The 11,860-nt window shown below is 49.0% G+C and overlaps 1 protein-coding gene across 1 annotated transcript; it reads right to left on the bottom strand.

Moving 5' to 3' along the window:
- Window positions 1-5,266: 5,266 nt before the first annotated feature.
- Window positions 5,267-6,595, bottom strand: SOX11 (SRY-box transcription factor 11). Its single transcript, XM_028099336.2, has one exon. The coding sequence runs from the start codon at window positions 6,593-6,595 to the stop codon at window positions 5,267-5,269; it is 1,329 nt and encodes a 442-aa protein (XP_027955137.1).
- Between the last annotated feature and the right edge of the window lie 5,265 nt (window positions 6,596-11,860).

Genomic DNA, 11,860 nt, shown 5'->3' with positions numbered 1-11,860 from the left:
AATGAAACAAATGAACAGTGAGAAAGAAGCAATAATTAAAAGAAGCCCAATCTCTGAGAAGCGTGTGCAAGAGTCATTGCACGGAGACAGTTACTTTGGGAACTCATGAACTCCTGTGTTGGGTTACATAAGGCTCAGACTCGGTACCCCCACAGGCCTAGGCTATACAAAGGGTATTTGAAACTGACATTCCTAATGGAAATTTTATAAAATTTGGCCCTTAGAATAACTGAGAAATATCCTGAAAAAATCTTCCCTGAAACTGTAATAAAGAAGGTTTCTTATCTACTGATAAAATCGACAACTCAGTAAACTATTTTTTGCTGGTCATCCTACATTAAAAAAAAAGCACAAATATATTTGCCTCAGAAATCTGTTAAAAGCGGGGGACCACGCAGTAAAAGAGTATAAAGATCCTATAAATGGGAGAGTAGAAGAAAACGTCTCTCCAAAATGTCCACAAGGATACATATGCCCATTGGAAGAAAAAGTAAGAATATACATATTATTAATCATCCAGAGAATAAAAAAGTTAAGATTGATATAATATATTTATATTGAATGACTACTTTAAAATAGAGCAACTTATTTGCTTTATTTCTCAGATTCCTTAGGCAAAAGTCACTTAAGTTCTGAAGTAAAAAAGAAATGTAAATTTCTTTTGCTGGACCAATATCAAATGAGGATGGTTTCAACTCCCAGAGAAGAGAAAGACAAGTTTTGCCTTTTGAGTCTTTCTCTTTTTCAAAAAATAAAAATAACATAAAAACAACTAAATCCTCCTGACTGCTATACGCATGCATATTAAAATCACTTCCCCTTGATTAACATTACAAAGAAACATCTCTGCCCAAAAGGGTTGTAATGATCTCTCTCTAGCTAAAGGATAATCATTCTACAAATAATTTGCCCTGTGACTGTAGTCATTCATAACATACATAATATTTGCAAAGCACAGTTTAAATACACTGCCTTTTATTAGCGTTATTATTTTTTTTTAATAAAAGGGATGCATATCAGAGTGTAAGAACTGGAAGATTATTTCCACAGTTTAAAGAATTAATAAGAGAATGCTGGTTTAAGGTCTTCAAGTTGGAAATCTTACCAAAATGCCATCATCAAAGTCTGTGAACTAGTTATAAACAGCAGGATACCCACTGGCTAGGCTGCGGCGCTCTCAGCGCCCACCCCCCACCCCCATGTTACCATTTTTAAGATATTCTGTCAATGCTTAGTTAAAAATAAGACTTACTTAAGAGACCAAAAAAAAAAAAATGCAATTAAACTTTTATTGAAGACTATCCAGTGGCAAGAATACCTGTGTATTATGTTTTAGACATTCAATAAAGAATTCATTAAGAATGATTTTCACAATGCATTCATCAAAACAGCCTTAAATATGGTTAAAAGCGCATCCAAGCGCCTGTCCTGAGTTCTAACAGGTTTTTAATTTAATTCGCTGACCATCTATTTTTCTTTTATTTTACTCTCAAGAACTTAGCTACTGAGCTTTTTTTTAAAAAAATTATTATTATTAAATCAAGACTATTTGTTTCCATTCCGAGGCCAATTATGTTACTAATTTACTTAAAGTTTCTACCTCACCACAAAAAACGTCCAAGATTCATCTATGATTAAAACATAAAATACATGCAAAGTTTTCAGATTTTCAAAATACATAGACTCAGTCTTATAAATGGGTTTGTGTTTTCAACAAGTTTCAGGACTGCAGCAGAGGGCCGCCACGTAAAACCACCAGCACAGAGAATTGTCAATTGTAAACCGCTGGTTCAATTATTCGTGGCTAAAATAAATGTCCGACCAATGACTACATTAGTCTATCATTTTGAAAGAAAGAAAAAAAAAAAGGTAAACAACTCCAGAAATCCAGTTCTATATTGAGAACCTTGTTAACACCATCAGCCCTTCCTTTTCCCAAGTGTACTACTGAAATCTGATGGTTCATCGAAAGGAAAAAGCCACAGAAATCTGTCCATCTGTAGCAAAAGCCGGTTGGCTTCGCATCCCAGGGCTGGGGGCTGGGGTGGAGGCTCGCCGGGGCCGGAGGGAGGCTGGGAGAAGCCGCAGTTCGGAGCGCGGAGGAGAGGGGCCGAGGAAAAGTGGGAGGGGAGACAGGGAGGGTGCGGGGCTGCTTTGGCCTAGCAGTTCCCGGTGCCGTGCCGACGCATGCATTTGGTCTCGCCAAATCTCAGTAAAAATGGAGGCTGAACCTTGGTAAATCATGTCAGTAGGTTAAAAAAAGGGCTGTGGTGATTTTGCACTGAGTTTCAATTAAGCCGCTGAAAACCTCCCCCACTGCAGGCGCCGCAGCTCGGAGGTGGGGCTGGAGGGCTGGCGCGCCGGGCCCCGCGTGGCCTCCCCGCCCCCCTCGGCGCGGCCCCCAGGGAAAGAGGGGCAGAAGGCACGGAAGGGGGGGCAGAGCCAGGGCCTGCCGCGAGGGCTCAGACACAGGCCGGGCCTGGGGAAAGGAGAGCGGAGAAAAAGAGGTGGGGGGGGGCGGGCAAACGGTCCCCAGCGAACAGGGCGCGCGCGCGGGCTGGGGATCCCGCCCGCGCCGCCGCGGCCGGAACCCCGAGGAGGCAGCTGGGGAAGGAGAACTACCGAGAAGCCGAACCACCTTCCCAGAGGCGGCCCGCCGGGAGGCAAGTTCCGGGGCGGCCCGGGAGCAAGCGCGCGCGCGAGGGCGCAGGCTACGCGGGTGCGGCGGCACCTCCCCCGCCCACCCCCCGTTCGTTTTCTTCCTCCCCACCCTGCGGGCCTCGGGGCGCCATTGCGGGTGTCCCCGCGCGCCTCTGGGGCCCCACCGCCGCAGGCCGCGCCCTCTGTGCCTCCGCCGCCCCACCGACACCCTGGTGGCCGCGGCTCGGATCGCGGCGGCGGTGCCATGTTACCCCCGTCGCCCCCGCCACCCCGCCGCGCCTCGCGCTCCCGCAGCCCCGAGCAATCGGTAAGAGACAGACACCGACAACCTCTTCCTGGCCCCCGTCGCCACTCGAGATCCAGAACTGTGGCCTCGCTCCGCACAGCATCTACCTCTGCGCACACACGGAGATGCAGCGTTAGGGGGGGAAGAAATTCAAAACTGGAAACGGCTGCCCCCACCCTCTAAGGGAGAGCGGCGGGGATCAGAGCCCCCCGAGTGCTGGCAACCCGAGGGCGGCTGTCACCGCGACGCGCAGCCGGGACACAGCCCGGAGCATAGTACGCACACCCCCGGCGAGCGCGGGACACTGACCGCGCGCGCTGGCACCGGGTCCTCGCAGAGCCCGCCCCTCCCCGGCCGGCTCCCCGAGCTTCTCGGCGCTGCCGGCCCGCCCGTCAGCCAGGATGGGTGGAGAGAGAGTGGGAGTGGAGGAGGAGGTGAGAAAGGAAATGGTGGGGCGGGGGGAGGAAAGGGAAGGCAGAGAAAGAATCCTCCTCCCTCGTTTTCAATAACTAGCCACGGAAGGCAGAGGAAAAAGAAATCGGCCTGCCAATTGAACACTTTCCAGCCTAACCCCCACCTCCCACCCGCGCACACAACAGCCTCGTCACTGCGCTGCGACAACACGACCTCCAGTTTGACTTCTAGAGAGACTATTGGCGATGCGCGTTTCTATCAGTTCCAGCTGATTTATTAAAATTGTCAAGATACAGACTTCCAGCACAAAAAAAAAAAAAAAAACAGGCAATGATGTCGACAGTGCATTGAGTCTGCTTTGCCACCATTTGCTACAAAATATGCAGATGGTCTGTACTTTATTTAGATTATATTGCACAAAATGAGAAACTTTTTAAACTATGTGCCTTTTTTTCTTTTTTAGCTAAAAATCGAGAATCCAGTTTCAAACCTTCCATCTGGGGCCCCATCCACATATCACAGCGTATGAGATACATAAAGTCCTAGTATAGTACAGTACATATACAATCTTTAAACTAAGATAACAGCTCTGAGGTCTATATCACCATTTTCAATAAATCTTTACCTACAAATATTGAACAAATCTCTACTATAGCTGTACAAAAAAAAGTTTGCTTTTTTTTTTTAAACCACAAGGCCTTTAGATGCAAGGATTACTTAAAAATTTTAATCCTTTTTAAACCAGGACATCACGTACCAACATACTTGCATGCTAAAAAAACAAAAAACAAAAAAACCCCAAAAAACAAAACAAAACAAAAAAAAACAGAGGAAAAAAATCAAAAGGGAAGAAGTGCCTGAAAGTCTTACTGAAAAAACACAGCAAGAATGTTCCCTTTTCACTGTACAAAAATACGCCTGAAAATATATTAATTTTTAAAAAAGACTGAGGTCTGTTATGTATCAAAAATGTTTCAATACCTTTTGTACTGAGGTCTAGGCTGTCTGGTATTCAATCAAGGAGGTATAAGGGAACAAGTTACAAAAAAAAAGTTGGCAAGTAGAAATCACATTTGTAAAACCATAAACAATTTGATCTGAAAAGTAAACTCTGATCTTAAGTCAGTTCACAGTTTTTTTTTTTTTTTTTTGTGAGCGTTTGTACAGTCTGCATTTTTTCAAGCTCCCTGCAGTTTTGTTAAGTATCGGATGCATAGAAGACATCAGTTTTCTCCCTCCAAAAAAATAAAATAAAATAAAAAAGTTGCAATGGTCCCTTTTTTGTTTTTGTGTTTGTTGTTTTTTTTTTTTTTAAAAATCACCAGTTCTTTAAGATCTCTTAAGAAAAAAAAAAAAAATCTCCAACCAACTCCCTAGCGTAACGGTTGTGCTGCCAAAAGGTCCTCTCCAGACGTCTTCCAGACTTCAAAGACCGACAAGCTTCAAACAGCGCCTTCCGGAGCGGGTCCTCCCTCCCCTCCCCCGCCCTGTCCCCTCCGCCTTTGTTGCAATCACGAATTTCAGGAAAAAGAAGTAGTAATTACAAAAACACATTTTTGGGGAAAAAAAATCACAACTCCAGACTAGGTATGCAACTACCTTGAGACACGATAAAGGAAGGGAGGGGAGCAAAAAAAGGACAGGAAAATGTTTTAAAACTACTCATTTCACTTTAACTCCACCAACATTTTCATCATCTTTTCCAATTTCTTTGTGTCACGACATCATATCAAGATCAGCATCTTCTTGTCTCCCCTCCACCCTACCACCTCCACCATCAACACCATCGACACCACCACCACCACCATCATCATCATCATCATCATCATGACCACCACGACTTCCTCCCGAGGAACCCTGCTCTGCGCCCCGCGGAGAGAAAGAGCGAGAAGCGGGGCGCCCCTCTCAATACGTGAACACCAGGTCGGAGAAGTTCGCCTCCAGCCAGTCCCCCGCGATCATCTCGCTCAGCTCGGGCGTGCAGTAGTCGGGGAACTCGAAATGGGAGCCCAGGCTGCCCTCGCTGAACGAATCCAAATCCTTATCCACCAGAGAGAGGGACAGGTTCCCGGCCGCCGCGCCGCCCCCCAGCTGCTGCTCGCCGGCGCTGTGCGCGCCTTGGGAGAAATTCAGGCTCAGGTCGAACATCAGGTCGTCGGCGTCCTCGGCGCCGCTGCTCCCGCTGCTGCTGGACGAGGTGGAGACGGAGCGCGAGGACGCGGGCGACAGCGCGGGCTGCGCCAGCGGCGGCGGCTGCTGCTTGGTGATGTTCTTGAAGCTGTAGTAGAGGCGGCTGCCGCCGCCGGCGCCCGAGGTAGCGCCGGCCCGCACCTCGTCGTACAGGCTCGCGCCCTCGGGGGACTCGGCCGAGCTGCTCAGCGTGGGGCTGGCGGGCACTTTGGCGACGTTGTAGCGTCTCAGCAGCTGCGGCGGCTGCTGGCCCGGCGGCTGCAGGAGCTGCTGGTGCGGCGGCTCGTCGTCGTCCTCGTCCGCCTCCTGCTTGATCCGCAGCTGCAGCTCGTCGTCGTCGTCGTCGTCGTCGTCGTCGTCGTCCAGAAACACGCACTTGACCGTCTTGCCCGCGCCGCCGCCGCCGCCGCCGCCGCCCGCGCCGCTCACGCGCAGGCTGCCGAGCACGCAGTCGTCGCCCGCGCCTCCCAGGTCCCCGGGCTGGGCCGCCTTGCCCGCGCCGGCCTTGGCGCCGCCGGCGGCTGGGGCCGCGGGGGCCTTGAGCTTGCCGCATTTCTTGCTGGAGCCCTTGGAGGTCTTGGCGCCGCCCGCGCCGCCGCCCGCGCCGCCGCCGCCCGCCGCGCTCTTCTCGGGGCTCTGGCTGGCGCTGGGCTTCGCCGAGGGGTCCATTTTGGGCTTTTTCCGGGGCCGGTACTTGTAATCGGGGTAGTCGGCCATGTGCTTGAGCCGCAGCCGCTCCGCCTCCCGGATGAACGGGATCTTCTCGCTGTCCTTCAGCATTTTCCACCGCTTACCCAGCCTCTTGGAGATCTCGGCGTTATGCATGTCCGGAGACTGCTCCATGATCTTCCTGCGCTCGATCTTGGACCACACCATGAACGCGTTCATCGGCCGCTTGATGTGGCCCGACGCCGTCTTGCACCAGTCCGGGTCGCTCTCGTCCAGGGCCACCGGGCTGCAAGCCATGAATTCGCCCTCCTCCGTGTCCAGCGCCTCCCGGGGCAGGTTGCTCTCCGCTTCCAAGCTCTCCGCCTGCTGCACCATGATCCGCCGCGGGGCTGGGCGCTCCAACCCGGGCCGCTCGGTCTCGTGCGGAGGTCCCCCTCCCCCTCTCGCCCCTCCACCTTCCCGGGCAAGTTGCAAAGTCCTCGGTACCCCGCGTCCGCGGCTCCCCCCCTCCCCCCCGCCCCCCCTTCCAGGCTGCACACAGCGGCTGTGGCGGCTGCGGCGGCGACGGCCGCCGGAGCGCGGGAAGCTGCGGCTGCGACGGGAGAGGCGGCGGCGGTCGAGGCAGCCCGGGACCCCTCTCTCTCTGGCTCGTGGCTCCCGCCGCAAGCACCGGACCCCGAGCACTCCCAGGCGCGCGCGCTCCTTCTGCAAAAAGTTGAGGGCTCTCTCCCAACTAGTTATCAGGGTGTCATATGGGTGACATCACTCCGCGGGCCAGCCAATGGCTGGGGGCCGGCTCCGCCCATCTCCCTTTATTAACTCCTCGGCCACACCCCCTCCCCCCGCCCTCCGGGCTGCTTTGCAAAGATGGGGGGTGGGGGGGGAGGCATGTCTGGAAATATGTTATTTTTTAAAAAATCCGCGTGTGTACACAGATGCGCCTCTTCCCGGGATGCTCGGGAGCCACGCACTGCACCGCGGCGAGCCGGGCTAGTCCGGCCAGGTCCGGGGCCCCTTTGTGCTGGGTCCCCGGGAGGCCCGTCCGAACGAGCCGACCCGGCGCGCCCGCTCTCCCGGAGCACACACTCGGGCACGCGCGCAGCCGGAGCGGGCGGGTGCCGCCCGGCGCGCCCCCGGGTGGGTGCAGCTGCTTCCCGGTGCCGCGCGCTCCCGAGCGCGCCAGGGGAGCCCGCCGCGCCCCGGCCGACGGAAGGTGGCGCTTTAACACAACACCTCCCGGGCACGTGGGCTCTCTCCTCCTTTTTCCCTTTCTCCCTTTTTCTAAGGCAAAGAAATCCATATAAAGCCCGAATGGCTTCCTTCTCCCTCCCCCGTCTGCATTTTCTGTTTTTGTCCTTTTTCTCCGTCTGTTTTCCCCCTTCGGAGGCGGTCTGAGACGCGGCGGGCGGGTTTGGCTGCGCCCGGCCCGCGTGCGTCCCGCCCCAGGCCGAGCCGGAGTAACGGTCTGTGGGGTTTGGTTGGGGCTGGGTCCTTGCGTTCGATCTGGCCCCTCCGGAGCTTGGTTCTAAACCCGGTCCTGGGACCGACGAGCTTCGCCACAGCCCCGCCCATGCGTCTCTTGCCCGCCGCGTCTCCTGCTCGCCCCCTCCCCCGGCCTTTCCCCCCGCCCCAGCTCCTTCCCTTTCCCCCTCTTCCTCTTTGTCCCTCCCCCTCTCGGTCACCAGCGCCCTCCTGAGCGGCATCATCCTGAAAATCTAGCAAGGAGCAAGCACGCCTTCTGGGGCATTCGCTATTGTAGTTAACGACCTGGACCAAAGAGAAAACAAGGTGCATCCCAACTTTGGAGTGGAAAGACGTCCTGTATCTGTGCAAAGGTGGGACGGACTGCTCTTAGTACAGCGACAGAGAGATCAGGCTGGCTTATTAAAGCAGCCCCATGCCCGGTCGATCCTGCTGTGCTACTTGGAAACCCGTTTTTCTTTGTGTTTCTTTATTTAGTCGCTGTTACCCATCTGTGGATATTATGGGGGGGGGGGAATGAAAAGAAAACCGCCGCTTCCTATTCATTGTCTGTCGTCATCACTGGCTTCACACCCTCCAGCACTGGGGATCTGGCAACTTTGAGTAATTCCCAAGATACTGCCCAGAGTGTTTCACAAGAGAAGTCAGCCGCTTAGGACTAGTAAAATTACCCAAACCGGCTTCCTTCCAGGTTCCCTTCCTGCAAATAATACTGCATTATCCAAGCATTGCAGCTTTCTAATGTCTTTAATACATAAAATGGTACCACGTTTTCACATTTTTCACAGACCATCATATGTGTAATACATATACCACCATCGCCGTACCCTCCCCCACCTTTTGCATCTTAAAGAAAAATACTGCATCCAGTGCTTCTGACATTCAGGCCGGTCGTGCTGGCGATTTATTTTTTGGAGCCATTGGAACCAGAGGAATTTACAGCCATGCATACTGGGTGACCTGAAATCTGGAGAGGTATAAAACCTAAGGCAGTGTGTGAAAATTCATATTCACTCCCACAAGGCAAGCACTGCGTCCCCTTCCAGGCTCATGTCACACATTTTCCAGCCGTTCCAGCTACAAGAGGGTGGGTGGATGGAATGGTGGATCCACACTGCTCTTCCCCCAGCACAGGACACATCCATACTCTAGCCAGAGGCTTGAAATAATTTAGCTCAGTTGCATTATTTTCATGCAAACTATGAGGGCATCTAGTATTTTTTAGACTTTGAAAGAGAATGCATTTGAAAATCTTCAGCAAATTCAATATTTATTTGCCTTTTCACTCCATAGCAGAAATCATGTTTAACTTTAGAATGAGAATTAGGGGAGTACAATAAAGCTGGAAAATAATGGGTTTATTCTCTGAGGGCCATGATCTTCTGAGAGGAAATAGAAGCTAATATTTACCCTTCCAGATAAGAAACATAATTTCTGTTCTGAGAAAGATGGGTCATCTTTGGAGAAGAGAAAGCCAGAGTAAGGCGGTTGTTTATTAGTGTGAGCGGGCAGGCTGGGATGATGAGAGGTCAGTGCTTTGACTCAGTGGGTCTTTCAATCAACACGCCGCACAGGTTGGAGGAGGTAAAGCAGGCACGCAGGCTTGCACAGGAATGTCCTGGAGCAGGTTCCTCCCTCTCTATTCCATAGACAAGGTAAGAATTTTCAGAAAGGATTACCTAGATTGCTATTTTGTAACATGATCTACTCCACCTATACAATGTTCCTGAATTTAGTGAGGATTTGGAGGGGGCAAAGGAAAAGACAACTAAATAACTCATCTGTATACTTTTCTTTCTTTCTTTCTTTCTTTCTTTCTTTCTTTCTTTCTTTCTTTCTTTCTTTCTTTCTTTCTTTCTTTCTTCTTTCTTTCTTTCTTTCTTTCTTTCTTTCTTTTTCTTTCTTTTTCTTTCTTTCTTTTTTCTTTTTTTCTTTCTTCTTTCTTTCTTTCTTTCTTTCTTTCTTTCTTTCTTTCTTTCTTTCTTTCTTTCTTTCTTTCTTTCTTTCTTTCTTTCTTTCCTTTCTTCTTTCTTTGCTTTCTAAGGAAAAGTTTTAAAAGAAGGAAATAGGCACCTGTTTGAGACCTTCATGCTTCTTATGGGTATAAAAAATAGACGTTTGCAACATCAGCAGTAACCAACTATTTAAAGGAGTTTTAGGCTAACACATGGAAAATGTGGCCCTCTGTAAGGATACCTACATCTCCTGAAAGTCTAATTTAGTTAAATGGAAACTTAACCTGCTATTTTAAAAACCACTGAATGTATATCAGCATTAAGCCCAGGGGTCATCTTTTTTGTAGCCAATATACATTTCTTATATGTGTGAATATTTATATATTTATAAGCAAGATATGTGATTTTCCTGCTAATTATAAACATTGTTAGAGATATAATTCATGCTCAGAGTTTTAAGATTTACATTTGATTAGAGCTACACATGACTAATTTTATGGTTATTACTGTCTTTTACAAATGCATCTTTATAAAGAAGACCCTTCATTTATAAGAACTATTATGTAAGGGGGTAAGATATTCTATGAAAATCTCTCAAAATTATGAGAACACAATCAGAATACATATGAAACGTTCCTTTCCCCTCTGAACAAGAAACATTTCTCTAGGCAAGTAATACACTAAAAATATCACTGGGTAGATATTTGACTCATTAAATTGAACATATCAGTTTTACAAGTGCTCTGACTACATGCGTTTCTCCCTTGCTGAAATGATACTGTGCAGGACCATTCTTTCCATGTCTTCTCTCTTGATTTACTGTCCTGAAATGAGCTCCCCCACTCCCAGTGCAACTACCTGTCTGTATCTCCTCCTCAGACCTGGATCTCAAATTTGATTTGTAGATCTTCTGTCTACCCGGAGCCCCCCTTGTAGGTATCCTCACACGTGGTAATGGATATAAATTGAACTCACTGACTCTCCAGACCCTGTTTTGCCCTATTGTTCCCATGGTGCTTTAGGGCCTTGGCATTTTATTCTATCCACCTAGAACTTTCTTTTCACCTCATCTTTGCATCTTGATCTCCTGCATTGCATTTAGACCCAGGTACTATGCTGGGAGGGCTTCTAAGCACCTGCTGCCCCTGCCCTCGACACATAGGCTGCCAATGACTGTCACTGCCTCTTTGGTTCATCAGGATGCACTTTAAAGTTGCTAAAATAATCTTGCTGATATTTTCCCTCATTTAATCTCTGAATCACCCAGCCTGAGAGTATGCTTCATTAAGGCACAGCAGAAAGGCACAGGGCAGGGACCCTGAAACTTTTAAAACATAATTTTACATCATGATGAGCACACAAGTTATACACATACAAAGCAGAAACCAAAGTGTCACAAATGAATATCTCTCCTTATTAAGTATAATTCAGGCTACTTTCCATTCCATTTCTTTAAACAGTGTTGCTTAAAACCCACTGAATTTACCTATTAATGAGACATTGTTGAAGTTTGAATAACAGTGGCTTGGGTGTTCTAAGACTCTAGTATATTCTGCCTTGGATTGAAGATTCCAGTTGCAGTGTCCATCTGTCCATCTGTCCGTTCTTTCCCTCCCTCCCTCCCTCCTTCCCTCCCTCCTTCTCTCTCTCCCTTCCTTCCTCCCTTCTGTGGACACACCCTACTAGAGGGGTAAATTAGCTAAAATTTGTGAACCTGCATTGACACATCATAATTACCCACAGCCTGTAGTTTACACCAGGACTCACTCTCCCGGTATTTTACACTCTATAGGTTTTGACAAATGGATAATGGTGTGTATCTACCATTATCATATCATACAGAATATTTGCACTGCTCCAAATATCATTTGTGCTTCCCCTAAAAATCACCCCCCCCGCCTACCCCCACCTCTGACAACCACTGATCTTTTTACTGTCTCCATAGTTTTTGTTTTGTTTTGTTTTGTTTTGGTCTATTCCAGAACGTCTTCTAGTTTCAATCATGCAGTGTGTAGCCTTTTCAAATTGGCTTCTTTCACTTAAAAATATGTATTTAAGTTTCCTCCAGGTCTTTTCATGGCCTGACAGCTCATTTGTGTGTGTGTAGGCTGAGTAATATTCCATTGTCTGGATAGACCACAGTTTATTTATCCACTCAACTACTAAAGGGCATCTTGGTTGCTTCCAAGTTTTGACAATTATG

The sequence above is a fragment of the Eumetopias jubatus genome, unplaced genomic scaffold (assembly GCF_037043125.1).
Source record: "Eumetopias jubatus isolate StellerSeaLion01/CBP00866 unplaced genomic scaffold, mEumJub1_p1.0 scaffold_9, whole genome shotgun sequence".
Taxonomy (NCBI): domain Eukaryota; kingdom Metazoa; phylum Chordata; class Mammalia; order Carnivora; family Otariidae; genus Eumetopias; species Eumetopias jubatus.
This window is presented reverse-complemented; position numbering and strand designations above follow the sequence as displayed.